The sequence below is a fragment of the Neophocaena asiaeorientalis genome, unplaced genomic scaffold (genome assembly GCF_003031525.2).
Source record: "Neophocaena asiaeorientalis asiaeorientalis breed wild unplaced genomic scaffold, Neophocaena_asiaeorientalis_V1.1 scaffold346, whole genome shotgun sequence".
NCBI lineage: Eukaryota > Metazoa > Chordata > Mammalia > Artiodactyla > Phocoenidae > Neophocaena > Neophocaena asiaeorientalis.
Window position 1 is genome coordinate 2911927 of NW_020175400.1, and position 23596 is coordinate 2935522.

Consider the following 23596-nt stretch of genomic DNA (forward strand, 5'->3'; position numbering starts at 1 on the left):
GAGGCTGGGGGCCAGGGAGGGGGGCGGGGCAGGGGCGGGGGGGGAGTGGGGGGTGAGGCAGTGATGTCCTGGGTCAAAGCCCTGCCCAGGAGGAGGCCCCTGTGATCCTGAGGGTCAGCAGGATGAAAGGACTGGGGAGCCGGCTCTTGGGAGGTGGGGGGCGGTGGCCTCACCCTCCATCTCCTCTGCGAAGCAGTACACGTCATAGGTTTCATTGGTGTCACGGATGCCGTAGGTTCTTACACCGGGAAACTCATCCTTGTCCCCATAGCAGGCTTCCCTTGGAGTGTGGATGGGGTACCTGCCAGGAACCCAAAGTAGGGATGTGACAGTCAGGGGATGGAGGGGGACAGTGGCCCGTGCCCTTGTATCCTCCTCCCTTGTGGGAGGAAACGGTGACTTACTGATGTGTTTGCTGAGATCTGCCTAGATCTGTGGGCTACTTGTTTCTACAGCTTTTTCCCCAGCTTTATTAAGATATATGTTTTCACTGTTACTGGTGATTAAAGGCGGATCCCTTTACTGAATATTTATTGGTACCAAACATGTTCTATCAGGAGCTTGCAAATCTTTTCTGTAAAAGGGCACATAGTAAATATTTTAGGTCTTACAGGCCATAGGGTCTTCATTGTGACCTTGCCATTGTAGTGTGAATGAAGCAACCACAGACAAAATAACAGGAGTGGCTGTGTTCCCATAAAACTTTGTTTACAGAAACAGGGGGTGGGTTGGATTTGACCCATGAGCCGTAGTTTGCAGACCCTTGCTCTGTATCATTTGAGTCTCACATCAACCAAATGAGGTGCTATTACAACTCTATTTTAAACTGGAAGAAACTGGGGCCCAGAGATGTTAAGCAATTTGTTCCAGGTCACACAGCTTCCAAGTATCAGAGTTGGGATTTGAGCCCAGCTCTTTCTGAGGCTGAGGTGTGGGCTCTTGCACTATGCTAGGCTGTTGTCTTATCTTGCTTTAAAAAAAAATGGCTAATGGGTTTTGTGTTCTAAGATCTTTTGCCTACCCCAAGATTACAAAGGTATTTCCCTTTGTTTTCTTCTTGTGGCTTTGTGGTTCTGGCTTTTGCATTTAGAGCTCTGATCCATCCCCAAAGAATTGTCTCATCTTGCTTTTACAGGCTTGATCACACAATTGCAGTCCCTTGAAGGCAGGGCTCTGACTGTCCTGCTGCACAACCTATTCCTCAGCAGCTGTGCTCAGGGAAAAATGCACCAAGAAGCTTAATTTACGTATGTCTTGCCTTATTAAAGACAAACTGAATGTAAAGTGGTTTACAAAAATGTATAAACAACAAAGTTTTAAAAAGATGTAAGTGAAGAAATCATGGCAAAGGGAAAAATGAGTAGGAAAAATAATCATGTGTAACTTGCATGGAGAAAATGCTCATGGAGCGCAAAGTTGCTAGTGGCCACTCACTCCACCGCAGGACAGAAGACCAAGGATTTGGGACAGGTCATCGGGGCCTGACCTAGAACTGGTCAAGGCATCCCTTCAGCCCCAGCTGAGGTTGGGCTCTGTGTCTGGCTGGCACCAGCTCAGTACTGTTCAACGTTCCAGCCCATCACCCACCCTACTCCTACGGTAGCCTGGGGATCACCTGACAGTCTGATCTGCCAGCCAGCCGGCGTCGCACTGGTGGAAGCCGTCCTCATAGGCAGCCTGCAGCTGCTCGGGCGTGGCGATGATGGCGCTGTTCTGCAGGCAGGCCCGCTGCGCCCTGTCGAAGTCCAGGGTGTAGCGTGTGGAGATGGCTCTGTAATGGAACACGATGCCTGCAAGACACGAGACGGCAAGAGAGCAGGTCAGGCACAGCCTCCCGTCACCCAGGCCCTTGCAGAATTAGGGCAGGAGTCAAGGGGATGTAGAGCCATCTGGTCGGGCCCCTAGCTGATGGGTGGCTCCTGTCTCCACATTTGCATGTGGTCCTTCTGCCTTTCCTGGAACACCTCCGGTAATGGGGAGCTCACTACCTCACAAGGCATCTTTTTGGAAACCTGTGATAATTCTGATAATCAGAAAGTTCTTTGACTTGAACTAAAATCTGTCTCCTTATAATTTTTTCCTGTCATTCCAGGTCCCTATATTTGCTTTGCAGAAAGAGACACTTAGAGCTCCATGCACCCTCAGCCCAGGGGCATCCTAGTGGGAATCCTGTTTAAGGCACAGGCAGGAGTGTATCGTCTTTGGGAGAGTCACCCAGCAGAAAAAATCTGGTGCTGACTGAAGTCCTAGAGCCAACCAAGGACAACCATATTCCTTGGTCCATCGAGAGCAAGGGAACCAGGGTGTCCTCATCCCTTTCTTTGGCTTCTGGAACTGGAGATGGGGGAGGGAAAAGACACCTGGGTAGAGAGTCAGGAGACTGCTCTGGCTCACTTCCAGGGAAACTTCATTCAGGCGAGTCACCTAACCTCAGTTTGCTTGTCTGCAAAATGGGGATGATCACAAGGCAACTGAATCACAGGATTGATGGGAAGAATAGACTGTCATTTTCATGCGACTGTGGCCCTGAAGAATTTAATTCATTTAAATTCCAGAGAGAGTGATGTTACCAGCTCTGTGTTACAGGGCAAGCAACTGAAGTTAAGTAACTTGACTGAGGTGCAAACCATCAGGGTGAGGAGCTGGGATTTGAAAGCCAGACAGCCTGGCCCGAGAGAGGATGCCATACTGGTTCTTCCTGCAGGTGAAGCAGGGCCCCTGTGGGAGGAGGCTCTCACCTTTCACCACGACCTCCACGGTGGCCTTGCTGTCCTCGATGCCGTGCATCACCTCGCAGCGATAGGTCCCAGAGTCATTGGAGCGCAGGTTTTGGATTTCCAGGGTGGCGTCGCTGGGGATGGCCGGGTAGTTGGGCAGCGTGACCCTGTCTCGGTAGGCACTGTTAACCCGCACCTGCCCTTCAGTCGCCACCAGCAGCACCAGCTCCTTCTCCTTGGAAATGTAGCTCCACTTGATTCTTGGGGCAAGGGGGGCGGTGGAGGGGGCGGTGGTCACGGGGTGCATGGGGTCGATGAAGTAGCAAGGGATGGTGAGGGAGCTCCCCAGGAGGACCCGCAGCGGGGACGGTTCAGGGATGCTGACACTCAGCGAGTTGTCAGGGTCTGTGCGGGAGACACGGGGGTGGGAGACAGACCTGTTAGTGCCCAGAGAGGACCACCCAGCCTCCCTGTCAGTGCTTCTGGAAATGACTAAGTCCCACGAGTGTGCTGGTGTCTATCCTGCGCCATATGGAATTCCCTTTCCAGAGCAGCTTTCTCAAGACCTCTGGTCTCTGTGCCTCAAGACAGGAACTATGGAGCCAGAAAGGGCTGCAGAGGAGGGCAGGGGAAGCTTCAGAGGGGAGACCACCTCTCTGTTTCTCAAACTGGCGTACCCAAAGCGATGCCAAGCCATAGGATAAACAGAACCCATCTTCCTGGAATGACAGCTTGACTCAAAAATTGGTAAAAAATTATCTGGGGATAGAAAAAATTATTATAGGGAGGAAAAAATATCCACACAACTTTTTAAGCTAAGATATAAAAATATCCAATACTTAAGGAGTATAGCGAGGCCTGCTATAAGGAGGTCTGCTTCAGGCTCCATCCTGACCTTGCAGAAGGGTGAATCATGCTCTCCTGCTGTTGGGGGATCGGGAGCCTATAGCTGGAGAAGCATCAGAGAGGATCAGACGATTAAGTCTGCAAAGGGTCAGACTGGGGTGGGGCGGGATATGATTAGACCCCACAAAAACACATGGAGAGCATTGATAGGGAAGATGCAGCCTGTCTGCCAAATCCTGTTAGAAGTCAAAGATCTTCCTGGAATTGGAAAGAAGGTGCCTTTGAAAAAATAGCACCTTTCATGGAGATTCATACACTTATTGAATCTTTTTTTCCAGGAGAACCTAGAGGTTGAAAATAAAAATGTTTCAGGTATTTGTGGGTGGCAGATACATAACAAGGCAGGGAAAGGGGAGCCAGGAATGTTTGGGGTGAACTCTAACCTTTTGATGTCCTGGCCGGTCACCACCAGGCCCTTCACAGAAACCTCCCTCTGATACTCAACCCTAGCACGTGACACAGTGTGGTTTTAGTGGCGGTGGTTCTCTGGGGACAGCTGGAAGTGACAGCAGCGCCTGGCTCTACAGTTTTGAAAGCTCTCAACCAACCCTCGTGAACTGGGTGGTCTGTGTGGGCAAACCACCCCAGGTTATAGCCAGGGGTCCCAGAGCAAGAGTACAGATGGAGACCCATGGACCATATGTCTAAATATTTAAAAGCTATAAATCAAGCCAACAGATTGTTAAGTAAAACATGTTCTATCTTCTTATTTGACAGTGATACTTTTCAAAATGAAAAGCCAGATTCAAATTTAGAATTCTTGGATTCCTTAGAGTTTTGCATTGAGATGTGTTGGCCAAGCTGGAGGAGGGGAAATCTTCTCTTCCCACCACAGCTCTGCACTTTGAGGGGTCTGTGTGTACCCCAGTCCTCACATCCCAGCCCTGTCTACACTCAGACAGCCACCCCTTCACCTCTCAGACTGGAGGCATGGTTCCTCCATGGGAGGATGGACTCAGAGGAACGAACCATGAAGCCCTGGAAGTGACTTGGGTCCAGCTGGACAGGGAATTCTGGGCGTTCTGGGTACCCAGAGGGAGCATAGATCTGAGCAGACACATCTCACTGGCCCTACAGATTCCTCATTCTTTAGGGAGCTTTGGGGCTGGAGGAGGGTAAGAGGGGCCTCTAGAGTGATGGCCCAGAGTAAGCACCAGGACTGGCAGGACTAGGCTCGGTTCCCCCATCCCCAGAGTCCAGTCCTCAGTGCCTGCTAGGGAGATGAGACATGAGTGGGAATGTCCTCACCTGAAACTTCTACTGAGATGGCTGCTGCGATGACTCTCAGAGTCAGAAACACGAAGAGTAAAGTGGTCATAGTTCACCTGGAAGAGAGGAGTTATTCGGAGGTTCAGATACAGTGAGGTTGAGGGTCATGTGTCACATGACAAGTGTGATAAACTCCTGGCCTGTGGATCTGAAATTGCATCTGGATAAAGAGGCTATACTGTATAAGCACAGGGAACTCTGCTCAGTACTCTGTAATGACCTATATGGGAAAAGAATCTAAAAAAGAGTGGATATATGTATGTGTATAACTGATTCATTTTGCTGTACAGCAGAAATAACGCAACATTGTAAATCAACTATACTCCAATAAAAATGAAAAAAAAAAAGGTAAGGAAGCTGCATGTGACTCGAGAGATATCTTCTCCAAGAGTCCCCTCCTCACAAAACCTTCACGGATTTCTCAGTTTAATTACTGGTGTGAGGCTGGAAACCTCCTCCTACCTTTTCTAGGGAACCTCTCATCTTCTGACCAACAAAGGCTCATCCTAAAGGATCCCTGCAATGGTTGATTTTATGTCAACTTGACTGGGCTCCAATATTTGGTCAAACGTTATTCTGGGTGGGTCTATGAGGGTGTTTGGGGATGAGATTAACATTTTTTTAAAAGATTTTTCTTTTTTTTTTGATGTGGACCATTTTTTAGTCTTTACTGAATTTGTTACGATATTGCTTCTGCTTTTTATGTTTTGGTTTTTTGGCTGTGAGGCATGTGGGATCTTAGCTCCCCAACCGGGGATCAAACCCACACCCCCTGCATTGGAGGGCGAAGTCTTAACCACTGGACTGCGAGGGAAGTCCCAAGGATGAGATTAACTTTTAAATTGGCAGACTGAGTAAAGCAGATTGCCCAGCTAATAGGGGTGAGCCTCACCCAATCAGTTGAAAGCCTGAGTCAAACAAAACGGCTGAACCTCCCCCGAATAAGAGATAATTTCTCCTGCCTGATGACCTTCAAACTGCCTTCAGACTCGAACTGAAACATTGGTTCTTCCTGGGTCTCAAGGCTTCAGACTCAGGCTGGAACAACACCCTAGCTCTCCTGGGTCTCTAGCTTGCCAAAAACCTCAGTAATCATGTGAGCCAATTCCTTAGAATAAATCTCTTTCTATATGTATACACACGTCCAAATGGTTCTATCTCTCTGGAGAACCCTGACTAACACAATTCCCCAGGCCCAGAAAAGTGACATGAGTTACCCAACCTCCCTGATGAAATCTGGACCTGCCACCAATTTCAAATTCAGGAATCTTGTGTGTTTTAGGATGGAGGATGCTCCAAGATTTGGGGCACAATTCAGGGGCCTGGTTCAAGTCAGGGGAAGGATGCTCACCCAGAGAGCTCTGTGGGATGGACAGATTAATAATTTAGGAGAGAAATGAGAGCCCAGGATCCCTGGAGCCCTCTTGCTGGCCCAAACAATGACTTCATGTGAATTACAGAAACAAACCTTCCTTATTGCCGTCTGCTGGAAAACTGTCACGCTAAGTATACTAATCTTTGAAGGGCATCCCCTGCATTACTGGGATCCTGACTCCAAGTGGGCAAGTGCAGGTAGACCCCAAGAAAACCCATCTGAAGTTCCAAGAGATCAGCCAGAGCGGTGGTTCTCAGCTTTGGCTGCACGTTGAGATCACCTGGGCTTCAGCCTGGTCCTTAGACGTTTTAAAAGCTCCCCAGAAGGTTCTAACGTGCAGCCAGGATGTGGGCAGTCACACTGCCAACACCTGTGACTTGCACCCCATGACACGTGCCCGAGGATGTTTACTGAGCTGTTCTGTTGGATGGACCTGCATTGGCACCTTCCCTGCCCTCCTCTCAGTCTGTGAGCGTTTAGTCTTGGTTTAATGAGTGTTTGCATGCTCCGCCGGAAGGAGGGAGGAAGCCTGGAACTAAAGACAAGAAGGGAGCTTTCAGAGGCTGAGAGTAATGCCCAACTGAGGCTGCGGCCAGTGTCCCTGACCTCAACTCTGTCAGCGTCTGATGGCCCAGCAGGCGTCGCTATTGGCTCAGTCACCATCAGCTGGGGCCGGATGGATGTGAGGATGAGGGCCTTCCGTGGTCCCCATCTCTGGAATCTGTGCGGGAGGGGCGGGCAGGGCCCAGGACTCTGGGGACCCTCTTGGGTGACCCCAGTCTGTCATTTGAGTGATCTTTCCACTGCTATCCTTCATTCATTCCACATACATTGGGCACCTGAGGGATGAAGGGCTGTCTGTACGGGTGCTGCTGGGGCCACAGAGATGGAGCCATGAGGCACAAAATGAGTGGGAAGTCTGGGAAATCCCAAAGGCTTAAGAAGCAGCCCTTGCTTCTCCTCAGGGATGTTTCTCCTTAGAGGCTGTCTTCAAAAAGAAAAATCTCTGGGGCTCCAGGTTCTGGCTCTCTCAGGTCCAGTGTGATCTGTCATGACCAAGAAATATTCCCCCGGAGGCTAAAACAGTCAGGTGTCTCCTCCACTGTGAGGAGGGGGCTAGACTTGCGGGCCCTCCTCTTCCCAGAGCCTCAGGGAAACCGTGTCCAGACACAAGGCTGCCTGTTCTTCTTCCCTCAGGAAGACCCTTCACGGGGAAGTTCTGTGTATGTTTTCGGAGTTGTGCTTCTTTCCTCACTCTCTGAACAAGCCTGACATTGTCCGGGAGGCAATGGTTCTCTGTGGGGCTTGGGCCCGCTCTGTTTTTCTCCCTGGCCTCGGCCAGGAATGAAAAGGGCAGGGAGTGGGCATGGGGGAGGCGGGGTGTGGGCAGAGAAACTAATTTTATTTCTTCTTCTTTTTTTTTAAGACAAACTTTGGGATAGAAATATCGCAATAAATATGCTCTTGTGTTTGCGTGTGTTTTCTCAGCTGTAAAGAAAATAGGGAGAAATTCCATTCTGTCTGGATTCCAAGTGTCTCCAGGACTCACTGAGCCTTTATGTGATGAGATGGACTTTGCCAGTCCGTCAACAGGGAGGCCTTTCTCCATGGGAGGCAGAGTTAGTTGTGGCGAGGGGATTGGGTAGCTGGGACTGAGGAAGGGGGAAGGGGGCATCTGAAATGGAGGGAAAGAGGAGACTGGAGAGTGGGAAGTGGATGCTGGGTGAAGGCAGGGGTGTGTGAGTGGAGCTTCTGTGGGAGCCATGTGTGTGAGGTTGGGTTCATCATCAAGGAATTGGCTTTTTTAGGAGAGAATTATTAGGAGGCTTGATGGGAGAAAGTAAGCTTGCTAGTGCTTTGAACCTGAGCTGAGGCTGCGTGTGTGCGTGTGTGTGTGTGTGTGTGTGTGTGTGTGTGTGTATGTGAGAGAGAGAGAGAGAGAGAGAGAGAGACCTATAGCTGAACACAGGAAAACCCACCTCCTCTTCAGCTAGACTCTGTCCCATGGTTGCCAGCCCTGCTGGGCCTTTGACCTTTATTCCATCAGATTATGGGATTGAATGGGCAGCTTGCCTGCTTGCCCTGAATTCCTATTCCAGCAACGTGCAGTGGAGACCCCCAGACCTGGGTCCCAGTCCTGGCTCGGCCACCTCCTGCTCTAATAACACAGGACCCACCTCCACCGCTGTTTCAGAGACCGAGTAGGATAAGGTGCCAGGCAGGCCCCGCTTCTGGAGGGCGGGGGCTGTGTCTCTGGCTTGGTACCCAGCCCAGGGTCTGGCACTCAGCAGGCATCCACCAGCGCCACTCTCTTCCCACCTCCCTGGCGTCAGGCCCGGGTGAGCCCCTCAGAACGTGGGGACTGGAGAGGGTTTAGCGGTTACAGGGTGGCTTCTTGCCCTGGGATGAGGGTTGGACTAGATGACTTTCTATAAAGAATAAAACTGCGTTTGCTTCAAAAACAACATCACCACCCTACCAAACTTTGGAAAATAAGAAACTAGAGAAAATAAATCACCATAATCCTCAATCCTAATCCAACCATTATTCGTGTTTTGATAGTTTTCCTTCTGGTCTTTTTCCTCAGGCATCTACTTGCGTTTCATGGAGTTGTAATCTTTTTGCATCCTATTTGCTTCTTCCACATAGCACAGTGGACCAAATGACTGCTTTTGGTTCCTTCAGAACTGATGGCTTTGGGGTTTTGCAATCATGACCTCACTGCCGGAAATCCTTTCTATGTGGCCGGGACAGGTGGTCTTCAGCCTCTAATCGAACAGGAAGTGCTCATTCCTTCACGGGGTGACCCACCCATGGCTGGACAGCTCCAATTGTGCTCAATATATTTCAAGATGGAGTCAGGGTGACCCACCCCTATTACAATTTCCACCCATGAGTTCTACCCTCAGGGACCACACTAAACAAGCCCACTCCTCTTTTATGGGACTCATGCCAGATCTTCAGGGGTCTAATCTGCTCTCCCATCTGCTGTTCTCCTATGGAGACATTCCTAGTCCCTTCAAATGTTCCTCATGTGGCTTCTCCTCCCTCCCTGGAGCCACAGAAAGTCAAAGCTGGGATAGAGTTTAGTGAACATCAAGTCCAACTCTTCCATTTTACAGGTGAAGAAACCGAGGCCAAAGGAGGTAAGTGATTTGCTCAAGGCCACACAGTAAGTTGGAGATGGAGCCAGGACCAGCGTTCTGGTCCCGAGTTCTCAGGACTGGCTGCCTTAATGCCAGGTTTGTGAGCTCCACAAGGCGGCGACTGTGTCTGCTTGCTCCTCACTGTCTCCCTGGTCCCCAGCAGAGTATCCAGCAGAGAGAGAGGGCAATTAGGAAATATCTACCAAATGAATGAATGAATGAATGAACAAATGGAGGCCCAAGAACCTTAGAAGTCACCTCCTTCAACCCCAGGCCTCTGAGGGAGGAGGCTTGGGCTGGAGGCCCACATTTGTTGAGCACCCATGAGGGACACGGGCCTTTGAGGTAGACCATTTTGCAGTCAATAAATCTCAGCTAGAGACATATATTGCTTGCTTGTGATGTGCACAGCAGTAATGATTAATGCTAGTGCATCAGTACAGTGTGTGACAGTGTGTGACTTTGGGAAGGTCATAGTCCAGGTGCAGCCCAGGAGTGTCACCTCCCCAGGGTCTTCCCTTCCCAGGGCTCCAGGGAGAGCCAGTGCTTGAAATTGGTCATGATGGGAATATCTACACCATGGAAATCAGGAAACACTATGAACAAGGGCTTTTCTTTTTCTTCTTTCCTTTTCTGAGAGTGGGCTTACCAGCACACTCCTGGAAGTCACTAACACTAAATAAAGAAGGCAGCCGGCAGAAGGGTAATGAGCACTTCTCCTTTTCTAATGAAGCCTTATTCTTCCTTCGTTTTGCTGTCCTGCATGAGTTCTGAAGCTGACCCTGAAACCAAGGCCAGTTTGCCAGCCTGAGGGCAGGGTGGGGTCACAGTCATCTCCATGTCATATTCCCAGGCCCAGCCTGACAGCTACATTAGTGTGGACTCAGCAAATGTTTGCTGGTTAAGTGAATGTATCCACTCCCCCTTCCCTGACCCTGCAGGGCCCCCGTGTCCTCCGCGAAGTCTCATCAGGCCCTGCCCCTCACTTCTGCTCTCCCAACCGTAACTGCTTGTATAGCCACTTTAGCACTTATTTTTCTCTATTGTTTTACATACGTTAGCTTGGCCTCATCATGCAGACTGTGACCTCCTTAAAGTTAAAATCAAGCCTTAAGTGAAAAAAAAAAAAAGTCCTCCTGTGTTAATTCACACAGTGCGGGTCGGGTGGGGAGTGGGTTGGGGGTCGGGAACAACAAAAATTGGTATTTGACACCTACTTGTTAAACGAATGGGTGGATGCTGGAATTTAGTAGACGGGTTGACCAGTAAGATTTGTCAGTACCCAAGAAGCTCTGTGTCTGTGACTTAAGTCCTGAGGAGAGATTCAAGAGGACCAAGGTCAGCCATTCCCCTAGCCACCAGCCTCCAGCACATCATTTATTTGCAGGCTAACTTCCCAGTGGTGCCTCTTCTCTTACCACTCATGGATCCATGCATCTCAAGTGGTGGCATATGCACTTGAGATTGGAGTTTTAAACCCAGCATAGGGGAAGTGGTAGGGCTCCCACACCAAGGACACATCTGGCCAGAGTGACCCCAACTGCAGCTGCTAATTTTCCACATATTCTAAATAGACATGGTGGGGGGTGGTGTGCAAAAGGGGAGCCAGGAAACTGATTCCAGGAGAACATATACAAGCCCTCAGTTTTCCTAACTGCAAACTGGAATCAGAATGCAAGCTTCACCCCAGGAACACTGTGAAGGTAATTTTCATGGATGCTAATACTGTTTTTGTATTTCCTCCTCTTTCTCTTCTCTCCCTTTTCCATATTCTCTCTCCATCTATATCTTTTCCCATATAGTTGATTTCCTTATTCCTATTGTGTTACTTGCTTGGTCATCACCAAAGCAAAGTAAATTCTGCAAATGTTTTCCTGCTTTCTGAGCAATTAAGTGGGTCCTCTGAAAAAGGCTGCTGGCAGTGGGTGGGGGGCTGTAGATCGACCTTTCAAGCCCATAGTTTTGTCTAGGATTGGCCTCAAGCAGCACTGTGCTTAGACAGAAGGGCATAATGAGGTGGGGAGGAAGGGTTTTCCTCTGAGTTGCTTATAGCCTAGCAGATGGAGACAAACCTATACCCAGAGATAGCAGACATCAGTGAGCGGGCGTTGGATCCTAACCTTGACCCTGCCTAGAATGACTGTATGACCCCGAGCGTCAGTTTTTCCATCTTTGACATGGGACAGAGTGGGAAAATTGGCCCTGGAGTTCTCTGAGATTCTAAATGCCAGCTCCACACAGTTCAGAAGAGAGACTCATTTGATATGGGGTCAGAGTGAGTCACATCTCACAGTCACATCACAGCCTCCCCCATGGTTAAGAACCAGATCATCTGTTACTTGCCCCTGCACCAAGAACAGCATTATCTGGGAAAGTTCAAGCCCACTTGGAAAGATGTCCCTTGTGCCCTCAATGTGCTGGGGAAGAAGTGAGGGGCAGCAGGATGCAAAGAGGGGAGCTGTGAGGTTGTGGGGGTCCTGTCTAAGTCTCAGAGGAATTAGGGGAGGCTCTAAGGAGAGGAGCAAGGCTCAAGTGGTGGAATTGGGAGAAAAAATAAAGAAATCAAGAAATGACACAGGTCCATACCTGGTATCTCTGCAAATGTGGCCATGGGCTTATCTCCCAGCAGTGCCCTTGGCTTGGGTCTGGCCCTGCACTTTCCCATCCTTCCTTTTGCTCACACAGTTTGTTCTTTCCAGAAGACTCTACATCTGTAGAACAGCTCTACATCTGACCTAATCAGCCTTATCTGAACGCAGTGCAAATGCTACCTCCTGGGAACTTCCAGGTACCCTGGCCTGAAACCATCTCCTTTCCGCCCATGTTCTTGTCATTCCTTGCTGTTACCACCAATTAATTAACGAATACATCCCAGCTTGTGACTTCTTTCCCACCGCTGGTTTAAACTACCAGGCCAAGCACTTATGGGGGTGTGTGGGTGGCTGGGTGGCTGGGTGGAATGGCTTGGGTGGAGGGCAGGGCTGTGTAGTGAGAAGATGGCTGTGGAGTCACATAGATGCTATTAACTCGCAGTCCTGATACTTATATGGGAACATAAAATCTTGGCCCAATTATTTAAGCCCTTGAAGGATTGGTTTCCTTACTTCTAAAGTGCTGATCAAATATGATCTATCGCATAGGGCTTACGTGGGGATTAAATGAGAGACACTGTGTGGCTCTCAGTAAATTTTGTCTCCTTTCCTAAGTCTTGTCCAACTGAATCCTCCCTCACTGAGGAAGGAGAAGAGAACAGCTGCATCATGTACACCCATCACGGCATTCAGTCTAGCATAGACGCACTGAGCACCTGCCGTGGTCGCCGAGGACAGGGCTCTGCATGTAGTAGCTCCACAACCAACACGTGCTGACTTGATAAGAAGTTACACCCAAATACAGTTTATGCCTCTATCTAATTTAAATGATGGCCCATGAGGATGGGCTTTTGATCTGCAATGATAACAAACCATGGGACCCCCTCCCCCACCAACTTGGTTAACCTAGGCTCATTCCTGCATTCGCACCAAGCCTGGGCACAGGATGTGGGTTCAAGTAAAATTCTGGACTGTAAGTAAGATCCTAATGCTGCTGGGGTCGTATCCAGTGACACAAGACCTGTCACTCTCAGAGCTTCTCCGTGTTCACTGACTGAGGGCAGCCCTCCCGGTTCCACCCTCCAGCAACAGTGAGTATCTTACAGTCAGAATCAGCTTATACAGTGGTTTCAGGGACCATCTGAAGACTACCTTTATGAAGGGCTTACTATGTGCCAGGAACTATACTCTGATCATAATGGTACATAACGCCATGCTTAAAAAAACCTTTCAAAGATTGGTTTTGTTATCCTCACTTTACAGATTGTGAGATGACTGCTCAGAGAGGTTAAGCAACTTGCCAAAAGTCAAACAGATAGTAAGTGGCTGAACTTGGCTTGGAACCCATGTCTTATGGCTATAAATTCCATGTTTCTTCTCAACATTCCCAGCCCCTCTACATTCATTAGTTTTACTCATTCATTCCACTCTTCAGTCAACAAACATATTTAAATTAAGGGGAAGATAGGGGATGTGCTCATTGAATTTCAGATCCAGAGGGTTTTAGGGACTGGTAGAGCGTAAAATGAGTCCCTAATTAGTTCATCAGAGGGAAATCCACATTTACTCCAGCTCTGCCCAGGACTACAGAGCACCTGGAATATGGGCAGGGCTGGGGGGATCTTGACAAAGATTAACACAGGGTCCAATCTGGATAAGGTGAATTCCCAAGTGAGAGTCCTAACCCACTCTTGGACCTTCCATCAGCAGGGAGGTCCCCAGCCAGAGCTTTGAGTCCTGTCTTTCCCTCTGTGCCTAGAAGTCCAACGGAGGAATGGCCCCTGCAGCCCAACATGGCAGCTCTTCCCCAAAATCCTTCAGGCAAATTGCCTGAGGGGGTCCAAAAAAAGATGGCCACTGCACAAATCCAATTCTGCTCTGCTGGGCTGCAGGCAGCCCTTGTTAACTTCTTTCCAGGGGTCTTCAGGGCTGGTTTTTAAAAGAGCTCCAATCAAGTCATTCTTGATTGAATGCGCCATGTCTCAGCCAGTGTCTGCAAAGGCATGAACATCACTTGCTCATGAATAATTGGCCTCCTGTCAGCCAACTCACCAGAAAAGTCAGTAGAGCCCTCCCTTGGGCTGGGTGTTCTGGACCTTTCTAATGTCCCGCCCTGCCACGTGAGGACCCTTGCCTCCACCAGCTAGAAGAAATGGCCAACCCCTCGCAGGGAGAGGCGACTCAAGGGAAGGAAGCCCTTTCTGAATTTCAGCTTCAGACATCAGCCCAATGAGCTATTTCTGCCAACGTCAATCTGTGGCCAAACTCCCTGTCCTTACCAGGGGCCAGGAGGATGCTCGTCCCACAACAAAAACAGCACTGGCCTTGGTTTGCTGAAGGTCTATGTAGGTTTGAAGGTAAAGGCCCTCCCTGCGGAGGTGGGTGATGTGCACAATGGGAAATTGGAAGGAGTAGACCCTGGTTCAGGGCACAGAGCACATAAAAGACTCTAGAAAACATCAATTTCTCCTCTCTCTGGCCTTTCTGTCATGATTCCCTTCACCCACCAATAAAGGTCCTTGCTAGTAATAACTGATCTATTGTGACAAGAGATATTCTGTTCTTCATCTTCTCTCTGGGGTCTACTTTGAACCCCATGCAATTTCCTCAAATGGCCTCTTCTCAGTTTCCAGGGAGACAATGTGGTTTGGGAGAAGGTGGGTACCTTAAAAACACAACCTGAATTCATACCGTTGATTCATCACTTGCTATCTGGGTGAGCTTGGGGAAGTCTCTTGGCAGCTCTGGTCAGAATATCCATGGATGAGGCCTCTGGAAATGGCTAATTTCCAGTTAGGAGGAGAGGCAGGGAATGATGATTCCCATGACAAATTGCTCTAAACTTCTAATTTCCTTTAAATTATCAAACAGAAGTCTTTATGTCCCCTGAGTAGTCTGGTCCTGTCGGGTGGTGTGGCAGGAGGAGATAGAGGAAGGGAGCTTGTATCACACTGGAACCTTGAATGAGTCAGGGATGCTGAGCTCAGGTCAGGAGGGACAGCTAAAGCAAAAGGGATCTTGGCCTGGGCTGCCCTGGTGGTGCAGTGGTTGAGAGTCTGCCTGCCGACGCAGGGGACACGGGTTTGTGCCCCGGCCAGGGAAGATCCCACATGCTGCGGAGCGGCTGGACCCGTGAGCCATGGCCGCTGAGCCTGCGCGTCTGGAGCCTGTGCTCCGCAATGGGAGAGGCCACAACAGTGAGAGGCCCGTGTACCACAAAAAAAAAAAAAAAAAAAAAAGGGATCTTGAACTATATTTCATGGCAGAACAGGACGAATGTCCTTAGAATGAAGTCCAGCCCGTCCCCATGGCCTGTAAGTATCCTACATGATATGCCCTCGCTCCTGCACACACCTCATCCTACCTCTATTCCCAGCCACATTCTAGCTGTTTCTTTTCTTTTTTTTTTTTGCCGTACGCGGGCCTCTCACTGTTGTGGCCTCTCCCGTTGCGGAGCACAGACTCCGGACGCGCAGGCTCAGCGGCCATGGCTCACGGGCCCAGCAGCTCCGCGGCATGTGGGATCTTCCCAGACCAGGGCACGAACCCGTGTCCCCTGCATCGGCAGGCGGACTCTCAACCACTGCGCCACCAGGGAAGCCCCTAGCTGTTTCTTGAACATAAAAACTTGTTTCCCTCTAAGGGCTTTTGTACCTGCACTTCCTTCTTCCTGGTACACTTTTCTGGATCTTTCACTAGTTGGCCACTCTTCATCATTTCAGCCTCAGTTCAAAGGTCCCTTCCCTGACCACCTTGTTCCCTCAACCCTACCCAGTGCCTCCCTGTCATGTCACCCCATTATTGTTTATTTATATCATTATCATTATTAGAAATTATTGCCATTTTCTGTTTGTTTGTTTATTGTCTGTTTCCCCTCCTAGAATATACACTCCATGAGGGCAGGGACTTTTGTCTGCTTCACTTACTACTCTACACACTTCAGGTGCCTGGAACAGTGCCTGTCACATAGCAGGTGTTCAACAAATATTTGCTGAATAAATGAATGAATGGTGCTTCATGAATGGGCAATGTTCTTTCTGGATTAAGTTCTGGAATGGAAGGAGTGTTAAGCTTAAGACTGATCATAACTGTTGCAAGTGATTTCAAAGCATTCTTGCCTCCACAGTCCTGGAATATGTTAGAAGCTCTAGGAGAAAGGGTAACTCCAAATGCGGCTAACAGGGGTAGCCTAGAGCATGCCATGGCCCCTGGAAAAATTCATCCACCCTCCTCTCCTGTTAAGAGAGGACCAGGAGTGGTCAGGATGGGCCCAGGGACCACGAAGCAGGGAGTGGTGGGTGACCCAGGAGATAGCATCCAGGGACAAAACAGAACTCAGAGTCATGCTGGCAGCCTGATGAAGGCTGCTTTTCTAAGATGCCAGGAGTGAGCCAAGTCCAGAGCTGGGAAGGAAGGCCAGCCATGATGGAACTTCCTAGGGTGGGAGGGAAGCAGCCAAACCTGGCCCCGAAGCCTATGACTGGACCAGGGTGGGCACCAGAGGGAAGAATTCAGCTCAACACCACCAACCTTTCCCCGTTATTCCCACCTCTCCCCACTCCCAATTGCAATTTCCTTGTAAAACCAGTTTAAAGTGGAGAGTGGTACACAGCAAGATTAATGGATTCTGATTCACTCACCCGGGGACTGAGCTTTGCCCTGCTCTCTTTGTGGAAAAAACCCTGGTACTTGGGACATGCCCCTTCCTGTTCTCAGCCTTCCGTTCCAGCCTGGGCACTTTGGAGGTTTTCTCTGCATTAATTTCAGACGTTGTGTAAATATCAGGCCTGGGAGTTTGGAAGAGTATCCTTCAGCCCAAACTTTCCATCAGGCACAAGCACCTTTCTTGGGGCAGGAATTTGGGCCGAGAACTGAGTTCCCTCAACTTGGCGCTGACCACCAACCTGGCAGGACAGAATGCTCCTTCCTGCACAAGTTTGGGAAGGGGCTAGGGGACCAAGCATGACTCCTTGGTGGCCTCTCTGGGTAGAAACTGAGCCCAGGTTTCAAAAATGATCTTCAGTAATGGTTTCTAGAAGCCGAGGGTCCTTGCCAGAAAGGGCCACCAGGCATTTGGGGTTACAGCCAAATTCCTGAACAAAGCCGAGGGCCAGGTGCCTGAGATGCAGCTGAAAGGAAACAAGGGGCAACTAGCCCAACCTCTTAAACTCTAGGGGCGGATGCACGTTCTTGGAGTTTAGTCCTGGGGTCTAGTCATTTGGAATCAAACCTCATTCTTTTGACTCTAGTTTGCATGCCCTGATTCCAGGACTGGGAAGACTTCATAGAGAACATCCACTTAGCTCCTTTTGTGTCATGCTTCTCTTTGAGAGCCAATGGGAGCTGTGGACCTGGCTCCCAGAAGGTAATCTCTAAGCCCTTATTTAGCTGGGGGCCTTAGGCCATGCTGGATAGTCTATGCTAACAGTGTGATTTACGGTGGGGGTCTTGGGTCATGTGATATCAACGTGACCTCTGGAGGGGCTGGAAACTAAGGTCAGCCATGTGCATGGTCAGCCATGTCTATATGACCAACCTCCAGTGAAAACCTTGGACAGCCAGGCTCAAGTGATCTTTCCTGGCTGGCAACACTCTGTGCATACTGTAACCCATTGTTGCTGGGAGAAGTAAGCATTGTCCACAAAATGCCCTGGGCGAGCACATCTGGATGCTCATGCCCGGTCTCTTTGGGACCCTGTCCTGTGTGCCTCTTCCTTTTGCTGATTTTGATCTGTATTCGTCTGCTGTAATAAACCGTAACTTGTGAGCACAGCAGCTTTGCTGAGTTCTTTGAGTCCTTCTAGTGAATTACTGGACCAAGAGGAGGTCTTGGAGACCTCCTGAAACTGCACCTTTCTGCTACATCAGGTTAGTTTGTCCTGCCCAGGGTGGTTCAGTGTGGGTTGAGTGGACAAGACAGTGGACAAGCCCTCTTCTTCCCCCAGCCGTCCGTCAGTGACACTGCTTTCCCTTCTTGGTGCATGTGCTCTGAAGAGCCGAGCATTCTTTTTTTGGCCCTCATGTGGAAGGAATAATTGCCTTTCATCTGGAAAAGTTCCAAGGACTTCTTGGCCCTCCTCCCTCTCTCGTTTCCTCTGTCAAACACCCACCATGTGGAAAACTCTGCGGCAGGTGATGAGGGGGATTTAAGGAAGGACCAGTGTGAATCCACCCCTGGGGCTCACTGTGGGAGATGGGAGATAAGATATGGGAATAAATCCTACAATACAAGGGGGGAGCCTCTCTCAATGAGAGGGCTCCAGAAGCTGCGATACAGAAATCACTCCTGTTGGGAGGACCTGAGAGAGCTTTGAAGAAGAGGTGGCTTTTGAGCTGAGCCTTGAAAGATGAGGACACTCTGGGCATGTGGAGGTAGGGAGAGGGCATTCTAGGAGGAAGGGACCACATGAACAAAGGCATGGCGAAAGGAGTGGATCCAACTGGTGAAGGATCAAATAAAGTTAGAAACAAAGTTGGGCCAGATTCTGAGGAGCCTCCAGTTTGGCTTTATTCTGTAGGTGATGGGGGGCTCTCGGGGGTTTGGGGAATGACCCGATCTAAGGTGTGTGTCAGGAGAAAATCACAGCCCCCACTATCTCTGCTGGCTGATCCTTGCTCTGTGAAGTTCCCATGGTGATCAGGTTCACCTCCTCCATTACAGCAGGAGCACATGCTCCTAGAGCATTTGTCTGCCTCTGCAGGGAAATTTCACCCACTGGGCTTGCCCATCCTTGGGCCTCCCTCGCCCACGAGCACCTACCATAACTACTTCCTCTAAAAATGGCTGTCTGTTGAAGGTTGAGCCCAGGCCGGGCACGGTGCGCAGCAGCAGTGTGAACAAACAAATCATGTCATTCAAGGCTCACAGTCATCCTGGGAGGGGCACCGTTACTAGTCCCATTTTTAGAAAGGAGGATACCGAGGCTCAGCGTGGGTAAATGACTTACCGTAAATCCCACAGCCAAGGAGTGGCCGAGCCAGAATTCAAATCCAGATTAGTCTGACTCCAAAACCAGTGCTCCTAGCCAATTCTCTGCTTCCCATGCCCGTGCCAGGGATGGGGGCAGGTGCTGAGGATGCAGCCTGTCACGAGTTTGTTCTTGTCACCCAAAGACCTTTGACAATCTGTGGCCTCAGCTTAAAAGCACGATTCAAAGAACGGACATTGGTCGTGTGCCTCCTACACGGGGAGGCTTTGCATTTTGACTCGAAGCACCAAGGCGCCTCGGTGCTGTAGAATAAGACCTCACAAGAGGCAGAGAGCTTGCTCTCTGAGCCCCTCACAGACTTCTCTGACTCTTGACTTGTTCGAGAATAGTCGGCGAAGAGGTGCAAACATCGGCGAGATGATGTTGCCCCCACCCCGTTCCCGTTTCCTCCCTTTCCAGCTGTCCCTGGTGTGTCCCCAGTTCTCTGCCAGCTGTTCCTGGCTGTGTAACTGTGCCCTGCAAGGCTGTCAGGATTATGGTGCCCAACAGCCTCCCGACAGGATGCCAGAGCAGCGAGCTTCATGAAAGCGCCTTCTAGGGATTCATGCCATCTGCTGCCTCCCAGTCAGGGTTTCTTCAACAACATTGTCCTCACAAGAAAGTTACCTTTCCCTTTTTAACAAATTGATCTCCTTTTTTAAAAAGCTGTGATAAATACACATAACATAACATTTACCATCTTAACTATTTTCAAGTTCACATATTTTATAGTTCAGTGGCATTAAGTGCATTCACATTGTTTTTTGTTTGTTTGTTTGTTTGTTTTTTTGCAGTACGCAGGCCTCTCACTGCTGTGGCCTCTCCTGTTGCGGAGCACAGGCTCTGGATGCGCAGGCTCAGCGGCCATGGCTCATGGGCCCAGTCACTCCGCAGCATGTGGGATCTTCCTGGACCGGGGCACGAACCCGTGTCCCCTGCATCGGCAGGCGGACTCCCAACCACTGCGCCGCCAGGGAAGCCCTGTTTCTTAACCATCACCACTATCCATCTTTAGAACACCTTTCATCCTGCAAAACTGAAATTCTGTACCCATTAAACAATAACTCCCATTTCCCCTCCTCCCCTCTCCCCCAGCCCCTGGCTACCACATTCTACTTTCTGTCTCTATGAACTGGACTACTGTCTTTCCTTTTGAGGAGGCAAATATATATCCGTAACTGGAAACATCTAGAGATCTTTGCATGCTATTTCTATTGGACAGGTTCCATGTTTTTCTGGACTGTTTTTTATATCCAAGGAGGCCTTCACGTAATCAGGGCTCTCCCGGGTACCGCCTGGCCTCCAGCATCCTGGGACGCCTTCACATACCCCAGAGAGGAGCTGCATCTTCATGGGGTTGGGCTCTAAAGCCGCACACAAGATGGAAACCAGGTATAATCAAAACTCACCCTGAAAATCTCTTAGGAAGGTGTCATGGTGGAGCCCCCCACATTCTCTCCTAAAGAGTTGAACACAATCATCTTTCTTCCATTACTGGGTGGGACTGTGGTTTATCTGAGCAGCAGATGAATTGCTTGTTAGGAGGGCCATGCTGTATGAGAAATACATGTCATTAAACCCTAGATACACGTGTGGTGCCTCAAAATGCTCTCACTCAGAGAAATGAGGGAACAAAGGCCAACTCTGGGAGCAGCAAATTTGAGCCCCTTGTCTCTGGCTCACTGGGAACACAGACCCATCAGCGGAATGCCTGCAGAGTTTCTTACTAAAGCATGGTCTCTCCCAGTGACCACCACTGCACTGTAGCTGAGCCTCCATCGCAGGATAGCCTGATGCCAATTTCCCTTGATGGAAAAATTCACTCACAGCTCCACAATCAGCTGTATGAGGGCAAGGAACTAGGGCTCTCTGCATCACATGACGAGCACACATCACTTTCTCCGACCTAGCTTGTGGGCTTTCCGGAAAGTCAGGGAAAACTTTTAATTTCTCCTTTTGTATTCCCTACTGTGTCCAATAGAGAGCCTGGCATGTAGAATAGTCCAATTATGGAAAACTGTTTACTGACTTGGAAACATGTTCACCCTATATCATAAAGCTCAAAAAGCAAGTTGCAAAATAATATGTAGAATGCAATTCCATTCTGTTCTTACGTATACCTATTCACAGAAAAAAGACCAGAAAAATATATAGAAATTTAACTCTGGTCATTGTTGGGGGAGAGTTTACAGTAGATTTTAATTTTTTCCATTTTGAGCATTTTTATTTCCTAAACTTTCTATGTTGTTCTCTTATTTTTTAAAGGAAACATGTTTCTAAAAATAAAATTTTATATCCTTTAAAAAAATCTAGGGGCTTCCCTGGTGGCGCAATGGTTGAGAATCTGCCTGCCAATGCAAAGGACACAGGTTCGAGCCCGGGTATGGGAAGATCTCACATGCCGCGAAGCAACTAGGCCCGTGAGCCACAACTACTGAGCCTGCACGTCTGGAGCCTGTGCTCCGCAACAAGAGAGGCCCTGATAGTGAGAGGCCCATGCACCGCGATGAAGAGTGGCCCCCACTTGCCGCAACTAGAGAAACCCATTGCACAGAAATGAAGACCCAACACAGCCAAAAAAATAAATAAAAAAATAAAAAGCTGAGCTTACGTCCTTCTAAAAAAAAAAAAAAGAATCTACATTCAGGACAATCGCAGTAGAAAATAAGCTCCAGTCCTGGCCGTTAGGAGAACTGGAGTTTGTGGGTCAAAGCCAATGGACTCCCCAGTGACCAAGGTGACAGCCAATTAGGGTTGGTGTGGGGAGGTGGGGAGGAGTGTCTCAGGGAGGAAGGGAGGAGGGAGAAAGTTGTCTATGTGTTAGAAGTCTTGGAAACCTGCTGGGAAACAGAATTTTCTTCTGTCACAGTGAGTGTTCAACAGACTTTGGGCCCAAGGTCTTTCCAGCTCATGGCTCCCTCTCCTAAAAGTGGCCCTGACTCTGAGCCAAGGAGTCCCCATGAAGTTCAAGGGCATGGTGTGCAGGAATAAACAGAGCTTTACACACACCCCCTGAAGGACAGGCCCCAGACTGGGTAACAAGCCCTGGTGCTTCTCTTTCTTATGCTAGATGTCAGAGTCTGGTCTGGGAAGTTCATCTTCTCTCGGGGCACAGTGCACAGAATAGCCAGGAAACCATGAACTTTATAATCAGAGAGTCATGAGTGCAAGTCCTGGCCCTACCACTTAACAACTTTGCCTCAGTTTCGCTATCTATAAAATAGGGATAATTAGACCTACTTCAAAGAGCTTCCTGCTGACGCAGCATGAAGTGTGTGTACATGGAGAGTCTGGTTCAGGTCATAGGCGGGCATTTATATCCTTTGTACTCAACTTGCTCAGTCTCTAGTTAGCTTACACGCACTGACCTATTGGAAGATATATCATTTATTTAATCTGCCTTCCCTGATAGGAATTCCTTTATATCTTACAAATGAAGCATAGATCTAAAATATAACAGCAAGTCAATAAAGGATGCCATAGGCTGAATTTTGTCTCTCCCCCACCCCAAAAGATTTGTTGAAGCGCTAACCCCCAGTACCTGTGAATGTGACCTTATCTAGAAATAGAATCTTTGCAGATATAATCAAGTTAAGATGAGGTCATTACAATGGTACAGTAGGCTTGCTGCAGTTTCCAGGTGTGTCGGGAGACTTGTGCTAGCTTCAAGGTGGCAGGGAACATAAGGCTCTTGTTGCATCCCTCAGGTCCCTTCCTGCTCCAAGCTTGTATGACTACCTTAAGAGCATAAGTGGGCAGGAGAGCAACTGAGGAACTTCAGTTTGGGCAAGAGGAGGCAGTCACATGATCAGCCAACCCACTGCTACAAAACGTCAGGTTCTGAGACACCAGGAACGGGTCCGGGGATATTCATGATGAACAGCTTCGAGAGTGTTTCAAGTGCACTTGCTCTGTGCTACGTACTTTGGTTTAGCTATGTTATCTTGCTTTATCCTCCCAATAAACTTATAAGGGGAGAGTGATTATACTTAATTTGCAGATAAGGAAACTGAGGCATGCAAGACTAATCAACTCTGGCAAGGTCACACTGCTGGCGAATTGGCCAAACTGGGCCTGGAGCCCTTTGACCTGACTCCACCCCTGGAAGACAGTGGCCTGATGGATTTCTTGGTGAGTCCAAGTGCTAGATGTCATCAGGAAGGGAACTGGGAATAAAATGTAGGTGACAATGCGCTGGACACTCCACCACAAAAGAAAGACAAGGTGGAGCTGGAGTTCAAGGAAGGCCCAGAGTGGGCGGGGCCTGAGAGGACAGGTGCAGAGCTGGTCGGGGGTAATGTTGCTTAGTGTGGACAGTGAAGGTGCAGAAGAGCTGCCCACTGAGGTCTTCAGAATCATGAAGACGTTGAGCTCTGAGGCCAAGGAAACCTCGTCTTGTTCTCTATCCTCTCCCCAGTGCCTGGCCTACCTCCTACCATGTCATGGGTAGTGCTGGGACCCTGCAGCTTGAAAGATGTACAGGAAATGAGATGAAAGATAGCCCATGGTCCATGTTGGGTGGCCCAATGATAGAATTTGAAGCTCCAAAGGTGGTAGAACCTAAAAATGTAAATTTATTTCTAGAAGCAGCTGCTCCCCAAGACATTCGATTCATCATGAACTG

The 23596-nt window shown here is 49.2% G+C and overlaps 1 protein-coding gene across 1 annotated transcript in view; it reads right to left on the reverse strand.

Annotated features, from left to right (window-relative positions):
• ACAN (aggrecan) overlaps positions 1 to 4941 on the reverse strand; it is a 35473-nt gene extending 30532 nt beyond the window's left edge. The window contains exons 1-4 of the mRNA XM_024766481.1: positions 4872 to 4941; positions 2739 to 3122; positions 1616 to 1790; positions 174 to 301 (exon numbers count right to left, since the gene is read on the reverse strand). Coding sequence (XP_024622249.1) covers positions 174 to 301; positions 1616 to 1790; positions 2739 to 3122; positions 4872 to 4941 — 757 coding nt within the window. The remainder of the gene's footprint in view (positions 1 to 173; positions 302 to 1615; positions 1791 to 2738; positions 3123 to 4871) is intronic.
• Between the last annotated feature and the right edge of the window lie 18655 nt (positions 4942 to 23596).